General features: G+C 32.5%; 3 protein-coding genes across 7 annotated transcripts; 1 reads left to right on the forward strand and 2 right to left on the reverse strand.

Annotated features, from left to right (window-relative positions):
* The first annotated feature begins 4,449 nt into the window (after nt 1-4,449).
* On the forward strand, nt 4,450-7,786 carry LOC111378622 (heat shock cognate protein 80). Its single transcript, XM_023001853.1, has 3 exons — nt 4,450-4,669; nt 5,550-5,691; nt 5,781-7,786. The coding sequence occupies exons 1-3, from the start codon at nt 4,547-4,549 to the stop codon at nt 7,616-7,618; spliced, it is 2,103 nt and encodes a 700-aa protein (XP_022857621.1). The 5' UTR covers nt 4,450-4,546; the 3' UTR covers nt 7,619-7,786.
* A 799-nt stretch (nt 7,787-8,585) lies between these two features.
* LOC111378623 (calcineurin B-like protein 3) lies at nt 8,586-12,479 on the reverse strand. Of its 5 annotated transcripts, none has more exons than XM_023001855.1 (10): nt 12,347-12,479; nt 11,806-11,888; nt 11,579-11,727; nt 11,060-11,142; nt 10,862-10,921; nt 10,504-10,615; nt 10,351-10,403; nt 9,522-9,602; nt 8,960-9,072; nt 8,586-8,852 (listed from the first exon to the last, which is right to left on the reverse strand). In XM_023001855.1, the coding sequence occupies exons 3-10, from the start codon at nt 11,694-11,696 to the stop codon at nt 8,795-8,797; spliced, it is 678 nt and encodes a 225-aa protein (XP_022857623.1). In that variant the 5' UTR covers nt 11,697-11,727; nt 11,806-11,888; nt 12,347-12,479; the 3' UTR covers nt 8,586-8,794. The 5 variants fall into 5 exon arrangements, with proteins under 5 accessions (XP_022857623.1, XP_022857625.1, XP_022857622.1 ...); XM_023001857.1 differs by having other exon boundaries at nt 10,504-10,612; nt 11,806-11,882; nt 12,347-12,473; XM_023001854.1 differs by having other exon boundaries at nt 11,806-11,882; nt 12,347-12,473.
* A 1,723-nt stretch (nt 12,480-14,202) lies between these two features.
* Nucleotides 14,203-16,432, reverse strand: LOC111378611. Its single transcript, XM_023001841.1, has 4 exons — nt 16,375-16,432; nt 16,231-16,234; nt 15,299-15,482; nt 14,203-14,722 (listed from the first exon to the last, which is right to left on the reverse strand). Exons 1-4 carry the CDS (start codon nt 16,430-16,432, stop codon nt 14,474-14,476), a joined length of 495 nt encoding a protein of 164 aa, XP_022857609.1. The 3' UTR covers nt 14,203-14,473.
* Between the last annotated feature and the right edge of the window lie 202 nt (nt 16,433-16,634).

Raw genomic sequence — 16,634 nt, forward strand, 5'->3', positions numbered from 1 at the left:
AAATTTTTTTATGTGGAATATATTTCTCTATATATATTAATTGAGTCTAAAATATGATTTAGCTCACTCAAGCTTTGCCCCTAATCTATATCATGATTATAATAATTAAATATCACCAAAATATACAACATAATAATATCAACAATATTGCATTAAAAATGGTTTTTCAAGTTGACAAGCACCATGCAGAATTCTAAATTATAGCTCAAAATGTTAAACGTAATTTCATGTATTAACCTTCTTCCGAGGATTTAGTTTTGTTGTCATTAGAGCTTGACTGTAAAATTGCCAAAAGGTAGTTAAAACATTAGAAAATAATGTAGACATGAGCATAACCATAAAGGGAGAAAATCTCTTCAAACTTTTCAAAGTTTAATTAAAAAAAATTTAAATCGAACAAAAAATTATTTATAATATGAAGAAAAAATAAATTTTAAAACAATTTTCGAAAAATATAATGAAAACAAAACAATTTGAACAAAAAAAGTTACGAAAATTAGATAAAGAGTATATAAATATTATTTAATTAAAATTGAAAAAAATTAAGTTTTATTATAAAGAGAAAATAATTAAAAAGAATTTCAATTTTTTTTCTTCGTGCGAGAAAAAACGACGTCATGTTATTTTCAATCATTTCTCCATTTTCACACGCCAATTCACTGCAATCATCACCTCCATGCAATATTTCTTTATTTTCATACATTACTTCACTTCATCCAATCCAATACTAATAAAGAAAAGAAACTAAATGATTTAACAAATTAAAGAAAAAAATTGGAGACGAAAATAGAAAAACAAAAAAAGATTATTATAAAGTTTTTTAAATAAATTGAAATAATTAAAATTAAAAATAAATATTATTTTTTTAATTTAAATTGAAAAAATTACGTTTTATCATAAAACGAAATCAATTAAAAAGAATTTTAAATAAAAAAATTATTTATAATATGAAGAAAAAAGAAATTTTAAAACAATTTAAAAAAATATATATAACAAAAACAAAACAAATTAAATAAAAAAAAGTTAGAAATATATATTAAAAAAAAGAATGTATAAATATTATTTAATTAAAATTAAAAAATTAAGTTTTATCATGAAGAGAAAATAATTAAAAAGAAATTTTAATCAAAAAAAATATTTATAACATGAACAAAACAAATAAATAAAAATGAAAAATAAAATCTCTGATTCTTTATCCTAGATGGAGGTTTGATGAAGAAAATATTTCCTCCATCCCGATTGAGTGAGGTTGGAGGTTTCCTCAATCCCTAATGTATGGATGGAGCTTTTCTTCATCATATTCTTCATTCGAGAAGAAGCTCTATCTTGAACAGAGGTTCCATGCATCCCGGGCGAAGGCTTTCTCCATCAAACCTCCATCCAAGATGGAAAAAGTTCCTTCATTCGGAAATTTATTTTTTGTTTTTATTTTTCTATTTTTTCTCATTTATTTTTTCTTTTTTTAATTTGTTTTGTTCGTGTTATAAATAATTTTTTTCCAATTTAATTTTTTTAATTCTTTTCTCTTAATGATAAAACTTAATTTTTTAAAATTTAATTAAATAAAATTTATATATTCTTTATTTATCTTTCGTAAAGTTTAATTTGTTTTGTTTTTATTATATATTTTTTAAAATTTATTTTAACATTTTTTCTTCATATTATAAACAATTTTTTTTTTTGGAATTTAAAATTATTTTTAAATTATTTTTTTTGAAATTTTTTTGTAATTTTTTGAAAATTTTGGGAGTATAGTAATAATTTGTTCTTTATTTTTGTTTTATTTAATATATGAAGGCATATTCTTCATTTTACATATTTAATTAAGAAAATTGATAAGAATGATGATTTTTCACAATGAAATATAAGAATAAGAGTGAAAATACCAAAAAAATAAAAAATGTATGGACGTTTTGCATAACAGTATTAAAAGGTACGGACGACTCGTGCTAATTACCTTTTTAATAATTTATTTGGAATTATTTGCAATTTTTTTTTATTTTAGGAGCATAATTGCAATTTGTTCTTTGATTTTTCTTTTCTTTTTGTGTTATTTAAATATGATAGTATAGTTGTCATTTTTATTGAGAAAATGACATTTTTTTTTTTGCAATAAAATGTGCAAATGGGGTGAAATCTAAAAAATGAAAGGTATGGAAGTTTTGTACAATAACATTGAAAGATATAGACTTTTTTTTACTAATTACCCTTGTTTATTTTGACATACATTGTTTGGTAAAAATAGATTTTAAAATAGTAAATTTTAATAGAATATGTGGCTAAAAAATCAACTAATTTCATCAAGAGAATATGTTTTTGAAAATAAGTTTAATAAAACGTCTTATTGAAAAATAAGGTTCAAATAAAGGTTTAATCGGAGTGAAATGTAATTTCAATCAAACATTCATAAATATTTTTTTTTTATATGCCCTATCTACGAAGCGATGGAATGGAGGCGAGGTGCAGATTTTTCTATTTTCTTTTGGGTCTTTTATTTTTATCTCAATTATTTTATATGAAATTACAAAAAATTATCATTTCATCCTTTAAAATTGGGAAACAAGATAAAGTTCAAAGGTTTGAGATTGTGTTTGGGCATAGTTTGTAAAAAATATAATATTTGGAATCGCAACTGCAAAATTTCCCCCCATTTTGGCCCTATATATTTGGAATTAACGTCATAATTGACAATAGTGGCTGGCAGGCGAAACAAACTCTAAGTTTTAAAATGCGTTATTCAGCCTTGTCAATTCTAGTTCCACTTCAACGCCTTGCAGTTTGACATAACAGTAGTGGTATCTAAAACGTGATTTTAAGCTTTTGCTTTTGTTTAATTTCTTGTAAAAGTGCCGATGTAAATGTATCACTTTAAAGTATCTCCAATTGTGGTATAAATTGTAACTTAGACCCGTAAATTGACAAAAAACCTCTCCAATAAAAAGATGTAGAGGAAATGAAAATTGGAAATTTCGACAAAAAAAATAATTACATCTATAAGAGACAAAAAGTGAATTTACATATCCCTCTTGGGGCAAGTTTTGAATTTAGAATCGAAATATAAATGAGAATGCAAAAGTGGATTAGAACCCTTTTTTATACTACCATTGAATTGTAATGCATCTTACAATATCTCCAATCTATTCTACGGATTGTAGATTAAAAGCATAATGCACCTCCAATGTATTTCATAAGTTATTGTATAGATGACATGTAAATAGAAAGGCCCTCAATCTAGGTATCATAGATGTACAAGGAATAGACGTTTAAGTTCAAATTTTTTATTTTCTATAGGTTCCATTCATTTCACATCTAACGCATATTTAAAAGGATATGAAAAATATAATAAGTATGAGAGAAAAATATTAAATTTGTTGACTCGCACTATATACGATAGCTTTCACATTTAGACAGACTTTTCACGATGTCTATTTTTTGCCACATTATGTACGCACTAGATCATGAATTATTAACTATATCTTATTTCAATAAATTCTTGCAAGCGGGAGTTACCATATGGGTTAATAGCCTTAACCTATCCATGTGCTCTTCACTCTGACTCCTGGGAGGCACATTCTGCGATTTACCTCCTCCACGATGGCCTAGGACAGAGTCGGTGGGGGCCCTTAGGGTTGGGGTTCAACCCTTTTTTTTTTTTTAAATTGTGTTGAACTTTTACTTTTGGAGTGGATTAGAAGAAAGAAATGTGTGTATTTCCTCTAAATAGTATTAGTTTTCACATATTTGCAATCTTAATTTTATAATGAACATTATTGCGCAAATAATGACAAGATTGTGAATATTTATGATGTCTTAGGGTGTGTTTGATTGACATGGAAAATATTACATAGAAAAGAAAATATTTTCCATCTTTTGTGGAAAATAAAAATCACCTCTACCCAAGGAAAATATTTTCCTTAAAAACAAGGAAAATTAGGCATATTTTCAAAAGTTGGAAAATATTTTCCATGGAAAAAAAAAAGCAATCAAACACTCAAAGTGAAAATTTGGATGGAAAACTGATATTTTCCATGGAAAATAAATGTAATCAAACACACCCTTAGTAAAAAGTGTGAAATTTCTTTAAATCATAGAATCAAAGATGAAATCAAAGTGAATTTTGAGGTTGAAGGTGCAAATTGTTGTTTCTGATATTTGACATTTGTCTCGAGCTTAAATGGTTAAAACGACGTTTGATTAAAAACTCAAACGCTTAAAAGATTTGGACTTAAATGCCAATATGCACAAATGCTTGGTACCAAAATTGCAATTTTTTTAAAATTTAATTTTTATAGCTCCGTTTGGGCCCACCAGTAATGCGGTCCGATCTATAAATTAACCTTACAAAAGAGAGAATTCAAAGCACAAACGCGCGTGATTACGTGAAAATAAAGGTCCGAATAGAAGGATCTAGAAACCCTAAATAAACCATTATATAAGGCCTCCAACATTTTGTGGCATCCATCTCCTGCTTCCTCTGCTTCTGGATCTCTATAAACCCTAGTTCTTTTAATTTTCATTTTCCAATTTTAGAGTGGAAAGATCTGCAATGGCTGAGCAAGAGACGTTTGCTTTCCAGGCTGAGATTAACCAACTTTTGAGTCTGATCATCAACACTTTCTACAGCAACAAGGAGATCTTTCTCCGGGAGCTCATCAGCAACTCATCTGATGTAAAACCTCTATTTCTCTCTACTTTTGTCTTGTTTTATTCGGTAGATCAGTTTTCTTTTACTGTTTTCTGTTCCACGTTCTCAATTAAGGTTTCATTTTAGGTTTGAATGACGATTGCAGCTTTTAATCTTAATCGGGTCCTGGAGTTTGTTTGTTTTTTCTTTTTTGTATTTTTAGTTATTTTCAGAAATTGTTCTTCTCGTATTGGGCTTTTAGATTGAAAATGTTACCTGCATCATAATAGGCTACGCATGGCGCCCTCTGTATTCGTACTTTGAACTATTATTGCTTCATATTTGTGTTGTTAGTGTATAATTTGAGAATTTAGTTCATAACCCCAAAATAGCCTGAAGTATGTTTCAATTTTCTATTTTGGAGGACTTTTATAGTTAAGTACAGAAGTAGGTACTGGATAGAGTAACAGTTCGTTCTGCCGTGTGAATCCTCTGTTTGATTCGCCTCTACCGGCCATAACAATGCTTCAAATGGGTCAAAATCAACATGCATTAATTTCTTATGTTAATTGTTTATCATCTTATCACGAAGTGCTAAGTAGATAAGGGTTTGTAAAGCTATATTGTAGTGTAGTTATGACTAGTAGAATGAATCAGTAACAAGCAAAATCATTTAATTGTGTTTGCTTCCTCTACTTAATGTGATTTAACAGATTGATAAAAAGAGTCTATAATACGTATGTGTACTGTTGACATCCATGGAAAAGTTCTCTTCATATTCAACTAATGTGAATTTTTCATCAATATAAATATTTGATTATAATAGTTTTAGTTATCCTGCATTCCCTTCAAGTTTGTCACAACTGCTTTGGTTATTGAGTGTGAAATTCTAACTGTCTTTTTGATCTTTGAAATTTGCATATAGGCTCTTGACAAGATCCGTTTTGAAAGTTTGACTGACAAGAGCAAGCTTGATGCTCAACCGGAGTTTTTCATTCACATCATCCCTGACAAGACCAATAACACACTGTCTATCATTGACAGTGGTATTGGAATGACCAAGGCTGGTGAGGAGGGATTTATTCGAATGATGTTTCACATCATTTAATTGTTTTTATGTTACAGGGTATCTAAATGGTTTTGTTTGGAATTTTAGATTTGGTGAACAATCTTGGTACCATTGCAAGGTCTGGCACCAAGGAATTCATGGAAGCCCTAGCTGCTGGTGCTGATGTCAGTATGATTGGGCAGTTTGGTGTCGGGTTCTATTCATCTTACTTGGTTGCTGAGAAGGTAGTGGTCACCACAAAGCACAATGATGACGAGCAGTATGTGTGGGAGTCACAAGCTGGTGGTTCATTCACTATTACTAGAGACACTTCTGGTGAAAGCCTTGGACGGGGCACCAAGATGACTCTCTTCCTCAAAGAAGACCAGCTTGAATACCTTGAGGAGCGCAGGTTGAAGGATTTGATCAAGAAGCACTCTGAGTTCATTAGCTACCCAATCTCCCTTTGGGTTGAGAAGACCACTGAGAAGGAGATCTCTGATGATGAGGATGAGGAAGATAAGAAAGACGAGGAAGGAAAGGTTGAGGAAGTCGATGAAGAGAAGGAGAAGGCTGAAAAGAAAAAGAAGACAATCAAAGAAGTGTCTCATGAGTGGAATTTGGTGAACAAGCAGAAACCCATCTGGATGAGAAAACCTGAGGAAATTACGAAGGAGGAGTATGCAGCTTTCTACAAGAGCCTCACCAATGACTGGGAGGAGCACCTGGCTGTGAAACATTTTTCAGTTGAGGGCCAGCTTGAGTTCAAGGCAGTTCTCTTTGTTCCTAAGAGAGCTCCATTTGATCTCTTTGACACCAAGAAGAAGCCCAACAACATTAAACTCTATGTTCGACGTGTCTTTATCATGGATAACTGTGAGGAGTTGATTCCTGAGTATTTGAGCTTCGTGAAGGGTATTGTGGACTCTGAGGACTTGCCTCTCAACATTTCCCGTGAGATGTTACAACAGAACAAGATTTTGAAGGTCATCCGCAAGAACTTGGTCAAGAAATGCGTTGAGCTCTTCTTTGAGATTGCAGAGAACAAAGAAGATTACAACAAGTTCTACGAGGCTTTCTCGAAGAACCTCAAGCTCGGAATACATGAGGATTCCCAGAACAAGACTAAGATTGCTGAATTGCTTAGATATCACTCCACCAAGAGTGGCGATGAGATGACCAGCTTGAAGGATTATGTGACCAGGATGAAGGAAGGGCAGAATGACATCTACTACATCACAGGTGAGAGCAAAAAGGCTGTCGAGAATTCTCCCTTCCTTGAGAAGCTGAAGAAGAAGGGCTATGAAATCCTCTACATGGTTGATGCTATTGATGAGTATGCCGTTGGTCAGTTGAAGGAATTTGAGGGCAAGAAGCTTGTCTCTGCAACTAAGGAAGGGCTAAAGCTTGATGAGAGTGAGGATGAAAAGAAAAGGAAGGAAGAATTGAAACAGAAGTTTGAGGGTCTTTGCAAGGTGATTAAGGATGTTCTTGGGGACAAGGTTGAGAAGGTTATTGTCTCTGACCGTGTTGTTGACTCACCTTGCTGTTTGGTGACCGGAGAATATGGTTGGACAGCTAACATGGAGAGAATTATGAAGGCACAAGCTCTGAGGGACTCTAGCATGTCGGGATATATGTCGAGCAAAAAGACAATGGAAATCAATCCTGAGAACTCCATCATGGAAGAGCTTAGGAAGAGGGCTGATGCTGACAAGAACGACAAGTCTGTAAAGGACTTGGTTCTGTTGCTGTTTGAGACTGCTCTGCTTACTTCTGGATTCAGCCTTGAGGAGCCTAACACCTTTGGCAACAGGATTCACAGAATGCTTAAACTTGGTTTGAGCATTGATGAGGATGATGCTGGTGAGGCTGACGTTGACATGCCAGCATTGGAGGAAGCAGATGCTGATGCTGAGGGTTCGAAGATGGAAGAGGTCGATTAAGCTTCATTCCATTCTAGAGCTGTGTTTCTCGCTTAGTGACGTTAACATTTTGATTTTCTAGTATCTTAGATGGGACTATACTATATTATCTGTTTTTAAATGTCTTTCCTGTATGAGTTAATTGAATTGATGAATGGGACCTTGTTCTGTTTCGTAGTTAATATCCAACTAGCTTGCTTCTTGCTTATCTCATTCTGCTGGTTAGATTTTTCCCCTCTGCCCGCACAATGGTTCTGGGAGCTTGTCACGATGGTTCATTTCATAAACTGGGTTTGGGTGCGGAATTTTTTCATTTAATTATTTTAATTGAGAAAACGTCCTAAAATTGGTTAATAATTGGTCTGATCAACTAACTGTGAAATGGATAAAATTCGTTGTTTGTTTGCAATGAAATTAAAGGTTTGGGATTGGGTGACACAAATAATAAAATTGGGTGTCTTCAATAAATTGAAAGGTCTGGGACCACATTTGCAAGTTTTCCAGTTTTAAGTTGTGACCCCCTTTCCTGCCTTCAAAGCTAAAATTGGAGTATTTTGCAAAGTTTGAGCTGTTTAGTGAGGTTTTCGCCAAAATAAAGGATAGGAAGGTATTTCACAATAGACGGACAAGAAGTTTTTGCGCCAATTACTCAACAAAAAATTACAGTGTTAGAGTTGGGCATGGAAATTGGATAAAGCCAAAAGGGCCTCCTTCGGTCCTCTGGCCTCCGGCAATGACGAGGAATAATTTCAGCCAACCAACGACTGTTAAGTTTGAGCTTTCTATCAGCTTTAAGGGGGTGTTTGGAAGTGATTTTTCATCCTAAAAATTTGATTTTTTTATCGTTATTTCATTATTTCAGTCATAACTTTTAACTTCTTCTCTCACAGGTGATCCACTTTTCTCTTAACAATCATAAAATCAATTCTCAAAATCCCTACCAAACAGAGCCTAAGTATAAAAGCAAGTACTACAAAGCTCAGCAGAATGGGCAACTTCCACTGGAAAAAATACATAAAATAAGGAATGGCATATATTAATAACAATCCAAAAACCAGCAGAATTACTACAATGTAAATATAGTCGGCAGACAACACCATACGAGATAATCTGCATTCTTGAATGCGATAACAGTTGAAAAACCAAAGTAACCTTATATAAAACATCAACAACAACGAACTTAATCACAGCTGGGAACTAGGTATCCTCAACTCTTGAGTGAAAAACAAAGCTCGGGAATGTAGTGGTGATATCCCTGTTTCAAATAAAGAGCAGATAATGAATCTAAAATTTGTCAGAATATTTAGTATGCAACTCTCGAGACTATAACAGAAATGTCTGAATGCTGACTATAGTACATACTTGAGATATTGAAGGGTCATATTCTTCAAGAGCGATGGATGTCGCAAAACTAACATTCTCCATTCCTCTTTATCAATCTTCCCATCATGCTTTGTATCAGCTTCTTCAAAAGTCTGACATACAGAAGTAAACGTCATCAATTTCTCGCATATTCCTTGTCTTCATACAGGGAATGGGAAGGATATCAAACTGAAGCAAGCAACTCCATATCCCAGTTTTAATAAATGGAGTATAGATTGATCAAGAAACACTTTTGCTATATTGACATGGTATTCATTGATATGGTCTATTTCCATTTTCTACGCTTAGATGACTTATCATCTTTGAGATGTTATCAAAGTAGGGGATCAAACATTATTTGGGTGATCAAGTTTCCTAACTCATCTTTCTTGCTACAGAGGTCTAGGATGGGTTTGCTTGGATGACTTGCAATCTATTAGGACATTGATCTTCAAAAGAACTTTACAGTCCCTTCTCTAAACAGGGAAAAAAAAAACGTGAAAGTGAATAATAATAAAGAAAATTTAAAAACTTAGATTACAAAATTAGATTGATGAACCACCTTGTCAATTATGCTCTCGATAACGTCATCAGACAGGTTCATACCAGATTCAGCAAGAGTGGCAACTACCATTTGCTTCACCTGCACAGTTAGAAGCCCAATATTAAACATCTCAATAAGAAATGTAAGACTTGCAAAGAATACCAAGGTCAAATATTTAAAAAAGAAATATCAGCACTAATAGTCTCTAAATGGTATATACAATTAACTATGTGGACCAGGGATTCAGGGTTTATATAGTATAAATTAGACAGAAAATAATTATGGGCAACGTCAAACATAAACCAGTAGTTTGGTAAAAAGCATTATGTCCCCAAAAAAAGAGACAGAAGGCACAAAGAAGTAACTTTCTAAGCCCACCCAAACATGCTCGAAAATGAGATCCCTTAAAGAATCAAAATTGCACGGATCCATGTAAAAGAACAATGTCTGCCTCAAAGGATTAACAGATTTAACTATCTAGTACTGACATAATGTTCTGATGCAGGCATGAAATGGAGAACAACAGAACGCGGAAGCAAGTGAAGGAAAAAAGCTACAGAGGCAACGTTCTACTTTGAACAAGAAACGAAAAAGTTCGTATTCCTCTAGCTTATCTTATTCAATTTATTCATATACTTCGATTAAAACAAGATTTCCCATATTAAATGGAAATAAATCGTTTTTTCATGATTTTTTAGCTGTGGACCAGAAGAGTCATCATGAAAATTTTGAACTTAAATTGTTGAGATGGGAGATAAAGACCCAAGATCTCGTTTTTCCGACTCTGACTTCAAGGCTCAACAAAGCTAGGAATCTAAAAACTTAAATAAGAAACAACAATCATTACCTCTTGCCTCTCTATGAAACCTTGTTGCTTGAGATCATACAATTGAAAAGAAACTGCAATGGCAGAGGAAAAGTATAATGAAAAACGGAAGTCAGTGATTAAGGGGATTCAAATAAGAAACAGTTAGATTATCATTTAAAGCATTAAACATACACTCAATCTTATCATCAATAGGAGCATTTGGATGGAATACAGAAAGTGCACGAGCAAACTCCTCGAAACCAAGTATTCCATTGTGTTTTGTGTCAAACAAATCAAACACCTGCTTTGGTAGGATGAAAGCAGAAAAGCAGCTTTGTGAAGCCCAGCTAAAACATTAAAAATATTATGTAGTAGAACAACGAAAGACATACATATGTATATGTCCAAGTAAATATTTATTTCTGTATATACGGGTGCCAACACTAAATTCATTTTGTAAAGTATAGCAATCAGATTTTGTGATAGCAACACTTATTTCTTGGTGACACATTACAAAAACTATAAAAGCATTGTTTATTTGGTAATTTACCCGATCAGCAAACAAGCTCTCTTTTTTGTTTGTCTTGAATAATGCTAGTTGAAATTCTTCCTGCAACATGGTATTGAAAGACGTTATTTAACATCATAGCTGTTTTCCAAAGGCTAAAAACACACCAAAATGAAGAGAGAAAAGGGGAATCACAAAGGAAACTCATGCAAAAGTGATCACATCGGGATATTTATGGACCTTATTGATAAGCCCGTCATCGATCACAGCACTGCTAATCTTCTTAAATAGCTCATAAAGTGCTTCAATTTCACTTACGCTAACTGCATCCATGCAGAAATCATTACATGAAAACACAATTTATACTAATCACCATAGAAGATACATAGTAACACAAACACACCAAGAAATAGACGAGCAGGTTATGTAAGATCTGACTATAAACTCAGATTGCACAAACAATTGCATAGAAAGCATCAAAGAAATATTGGACATTAGCCGGCCTATTATGTGATATTGGAAATCTTTGTTGGTGGGCAGCCTACTAGGTTATATTGGAAATCTTGGATAGTAGTCTATTCTCGCAAGAAACTTAAATTAAGTAACAATTTTATGGAAGAGCACTAGCCACTAGGCTTTCACAAACAAGTAAATCTCAAATATATATATATATATATAATAAAATAATTATATATAATAAAAAATAAAAAAACCAAAACAAAACAGATTACAAAGACAGTAGTGGAGGCAATAGCATACACACGGTCTCTCGTGCAAGAATTTCAGGATCCTCAAAGCCGCCGGATTGGCTGCCAGGTTCACAACAATGGATCAGTGGAGCACATAAATGCTTGATTCCCTCTAAGAACTGCAACATGGTATCTCGTATACATCAAAACTCTCCATATCTGTTCAAGTAACATCTTCCTTAAGCAAATCTTTCGCTTAGAAAAGTGTAAACGCTGATAAGAAGAAATGAAAGTAACCTTTTGACCATTCTCCGCCTCGTGTACTCAAAACAACAAACACCCAGAAATTGGTGCAAGCTGGAATCGCAAAAATCCTATAGCTGAGAATCAATCAGTACATAAAACCATCATCGAAAATTTTAGATTTATAATTTTTGATAGATTAACCGGCCAAATTATTTTGATTAATTAAAATTAGAATGGTTAACCCACTGTTTCTTGATTGCCAGATTTAATATATAATACCAATTTATAACTCGAACAGATATAATTTCAGATTAATCCTAAATTTACTCTGCAAGTTCACTCCTATGCTATGAACAGATTAAACCATAACAATAAATCCAAAGCAACAAATCCCAAAAATTTAATGAACGCGTTAATTTATCAATTCACCAAAAAAAACAAAAAGCTTCAACTTCGATAATTTTTATGTCGATGATGATAAACAAACAGATCCAGCAAGCATAACGAAAAAGATTACATCTTGTAAAAGGAAAGTGTACAAAAAATAGGAAGAAAAAATCCTTGCAATTTCAATATGGTCTCAAGATCTAACCTGTTTGTAATCAAAATCTGAGAATTGAAGCGAGAAGAGTCGATATTTGCTGTTTCAGAAATTGGGCGAGCGAGCGCAATATAATGCAGTAGCCGAATATCTTTTTTTAATTTCTGACATTGTACTGAATAAAAAACCCATTCATTTGATTAGTTGGCACTTGGCCACATGATGAGATTGACATGTCATTTGGTCCACACATCATTATTTACGACTCTAACTATAATAGAGCCTGTTTGGGACTGATTTTAAAAATTGATTTTTTGATCGTTAGGAGAAAAGTGGGATTCACCTGTGAGAGAAGAAGTCAAATATGACGGCTAAAATAGTGAAATAACGATCAAAAAATCAATTTTTTTGGTAAAAAAATCGGGCCTAAACAGGCTCTATACTTCTCGAATTTTAATTTTATTCTTCCTATTTGAAAATAATTCAAAATAAAAGGAGATAAGTTCCAAAAATTTATTCACCATAGGGCTATTGGCAAAGATCGTTTAACAAAAATGCAGCAAAGGGAGACCATGTGGTGATCTAGCCGATGATGTCTAATTATATCATAGATTTAGAAAGTGTTTTGAAGCAGTGGTGAAATTACGGTTTTTACCTAGACAAAGTAGAAAGTCATTGAAAATTTTTTTATTGAATATTTACCAATCGAAGCGTTCAGGCTTAAGCTCTATGCAAATATTTTCTTACAAGATTTTTCACCTAGTTAATATGATTTGACTTTTTAAAGAAATCCCTCCCTTCTGTTAGATTGTCGTGTGATGATGATATATGATAATTGTTGTCAATTTTTATATTCCGTAAGTGTACGAATTGTAAAAAGTAATAAAGTGGATATAAGAGTCCTATATCATTCTCATGATAACTAATTGGTTCAATTATTCATAACTTTAATTTGATTGAAAACAAATAATAAGTTTCATGATTGATGTCTAAATTATCCTAACTAAACTAAATTATCTAACATACATGACTTATCAAAATTGAATTTTAAAAGTGTGAATATGGATGATAGGACTTACTATTTTACATATGAATCCCCTTTAATTTGCTATTCAAGATTCAGTTCAATTGTAGTGTTTGGTCGAATTTTCTAAAGTGTTTAATTTACTCCTCTTAAATTCTCATTGAGCATATTTAACTAATTTAATTTCATATCTCTATATGAATCAATTTTAATTAAACAAAATATTAGTTCTAAGAATTCATCTAATGATCGCAATAATTAGTATAGGTATCTTTATACGTTTATTAAATTATCGAATTTTATTATGTGGTCTAAATCTAAAATTCACCTCTTGATTCGTAATATATTCACAAAATCATTGAATAATTGGCCAGAGAATTCAAAGCATTAAGTACATAATTAAAATTAACACATATGCATTTAAAGAATTTGAATCTTGAACAAAAGAAATAAAGGGTCACATATATATATTATATTGTTCGTCCTAATTATGAATTTAGCTATTCACAATAATGAAAGAAAAAACAAAAAGTATGGAGTTCATAACCGAGTTTTGAAATCTTGATTATGAAAAGAATTGGATCTCCCACCAAAAATTTTCTTCAACCTCAAAAGCTTTTAAACCCTAGCTTTTACTCTTTGATCTCGATAATTATATGTTCTCCCTCCACGCCCCCCAAAATTGCGGAACCATTTCGAGAGTGTCAAAAACTTGTATTTATAGCTGCCCTCAATTTTATTTATTTATTTATTTATTTTTATGGGCTTTAAAAGGACCAAAATCGCACCCTAATCCATATTAGGTAGCGCCTAAGCACCACTTCTCGGGAGAATTTCAGCACTTCACCTTCTTTATAGATTTACTTTATTGTTCGTGACAAAATGGCACAAGAATGACACACATTTATTCTTAATATATAATTAAATACATATATGGAGACATAAGATATCTAAAGTTCTCTTTGAAACTCAAAGGACAACCATAGATTCTTTTCCCTGGAGTTTACGTTTGTCCAAATAATCGTGGACAACAAACAAGATCTAACTTATTATTATTATTATTATTATTATTATTATTATTAATGTCTAATATCATACACTCAAGCAATGTCTGCACATGCCATCTTACAAACGAGAAATGTCACATCAAGTAATTAGTTGGAGCCATCGACTCCACTGTTCTGACTAGCACCGGAATTTCGGTGATGGCGGCATCGGAAAGATCCACGGTGGGTGGTCGGCGAGCAAAGGCAGTGATTCTGTGCTGGTGATGGCTTTGTTGAGCCCCCTTTCCATGATGATGGCACATTATTCACCCCAAAGGACTGCTTCCTTATTTCAGCTACATCTAGCTTTGCTCCAAAAAACTTCTGGGGCTGGTGATTTCCATCCATCTCTTCTACCTGGTAAAATTTGGAATCAGTAATTCATTTTAGATTGAAAAAATCAACCAAAAAGAAAAAAAAAATCCGGATTTTTTAATGCAGAAATATCAATTTGTTGATGTTATATAATTAAGCCTTGATCTGTACTTCCGTGTGTTTGAGAATTAGAAATCCTAATTTTTATATTATCAATAGTAATTAAATCGTTGTAAAAAAATAAAATATGCAAGATTTATAGATGTCCATCTTAATGTGAGGCTACATTCTCTCCCACCTTTACAGTAATTTATTATGATGAAAAAATTTACAAGAAAAAATTGCACACTCTATATTCTCTAACATTTTTCTCTTTTTAATGATAACACAAAACCTAATGACCTTATTTATAAATTAAATTGAGACAAAATTGAAATTATAAGTTTAAAATTCATAAACTATCTTTAATAATATTTTGGCACCACGGAGGTCAATTAGTTTACTAACTTCGTAAAACAGCAATAATTAAACTTCACAACTTATCATCGTAATCAATGTAATAGGTCAAAATCGAAAACAAGAAAAATGTTTTCATATAATTGTGCAGTAGATTCTCACCTTGTTTAATCTGAGGAGATGGTTACGGCGAGGAAAAGAGGGTTTTTCTGCAGAAATTCTTGCAGAAAATTGGTTCTGTCCTTGTGGGAGGAAGAAACTCAATATTTCATCCCACGCCACTGGGGAAAACACCAAGAACAAACGAATACAACCCAAATTTCTCAGTTTTATGGCAAAGCATTTTCTGGTTTACAATTTCAAAGTTAGTGGTGATCACAAAACATAATTAATTTAGAATTTATACCCACCATTTGTTTTTTTACGAAGAATAGGAAATATGGATTGTGGCTATTATTTGTTTCTTTTACAAACTACGTAAAGAAATGAATACCATGTATGGTAGGTCGAAACATAAGGTTTACCACGAGCGTTATGCACTTTCACAAATAAGCGTATGTTTGAGCTCCATTATTTGAGATAAAAAAATAATAATAAAAATAAAAATAAATTAAGACTGTGCAAGAAAAATGCAAGAAAAAGTTGACTATAAGTAAGTTTGAGAAAAAATGAATTTTAAATAACGGAACTCAATATGACTTAATTAAGGGCTTCAAAAATGAAGGAAATGCTGATTGTATTTGTGTTTTTTCTAGATGTTTAAAAAATTACGTATCATCAAACTTATATAATGATCGTGCTACATGTTTTTTTCCCCATATTCACTCAATATAATGGTGTCAAATGGGCAGGATTAACATGGTTAGCATAGAATCGATCAAATAAAAGTGACCAAATAGCTGAAAAATCCAGCTCGACCCGATTTAAATGATAGGGCCTGAGGTTAATCAGCAAGCCTTTGTTAATATTAATAAAAATTGAATATGAATTTTTAAAAGACTGGCAGCCGATGGATCGCCTTCTTTAAAGAAGGCTGATGGATCGAGCCGTAAGCCTATTTCGAGCTTATGCATATTTTCATAGGGGAAGACTACATAACTACAACATTATAAAAACATATTTCATAAATAACAAACTCATTGAAATATTTCAAAAATCAGATGGTAAATATATTTATTAAATATTAAACTATAATATAATATACATTAATTATTTCCACTTCATGCCATCTCACTCACCCCATCCTATCAGCCCACTACACCACCTTCCCTTCACCTCTCCACTGGAGATAGCCATCAGCTCCGGCATTCACTCTGGAGACAACTCAAGCAACAGCTCCGGCGACTGGTCCGGCAACCATTCCGAAAAACTGCTTGGGTGAACACTCGGTGATTGCTCCGGCAAACTGCTCCGACGACTATTCCACCAATTTTTGCAGCTCCGATAATAGAAAAATCTCCAAAAATTGTGATGTGCGTTGTAGTTATCAGATTTGCAA

This window comes from Olea europaea, unplaced genomic scaffold (genome assembly GCF_002742605.1).
Source record: "Olea europaea var. sylvestris unplaced genomic scaffold, O_europaea_v1 scaffold1839, whole genome shotgun sequence".
NCBI lineage: Eukaryota > Viridiplantae > Streptophyta > Magnoliopsida > Lamiales > Oleaceae > Olea > Olea europaea.

Coding starts and splice junctions, on each gene's coding strand:
- LOC111378622 (XM_023001853.1), top strand. CDS start 4,547: ATGGCTGAGCAAGAGACGTTTGCTTTCCAGGCTGAGATTAACCAACTT. Junction 4,670..5,549: donor TCATCAGCAACTCATCTGAT/GTAAAACCTCTA, acceptor ATTTGCATATAG/GCTCTTGACAAGATCCGTTT. Junction 5,692..5,780: donor TATTGGAATGACCAAGGCTG/GTGAGGAGGGAT, acceptor TTGGAATTTTAG/ATTTGGTGAACAATCTTGGT.
- LOC111378623 (XM_023001855.1), bottom strand. CDS start 11,696: ATGTTGCAGTTCTTAGAGGGAATCAAGCATTTATGTGCTCCACTGATC. Junction 11,143..11,578: donor TCTTGCACGAGAGACCGTGT/GTATGCTATTGC, acceptor GCATGGATGCAG/TTAGCGTAAGTGAAATTGAA. Junction 9,603..10,350: donor GTTTCATAGAGAGGCAAGAG/GTAATGATTGTT, acceptor CTAACTGTGCAG/GTGAAGCAAATGGTAGTTGC.
- LOC111378611 (XM_023001841.1), bottom strand. CDS start 16,432: ATGGCTATCTCCAGTGGAGAGGTGAAGGGAAGGTGGTGTAGTGGGCTG. Junction 14,723..15,298: donor ATCTCCTCAGATTAAACAAG/GTGAGAATCTAC, acceptor AAATTTTACCAG/GTAGAAGAGATGGATGGAAA.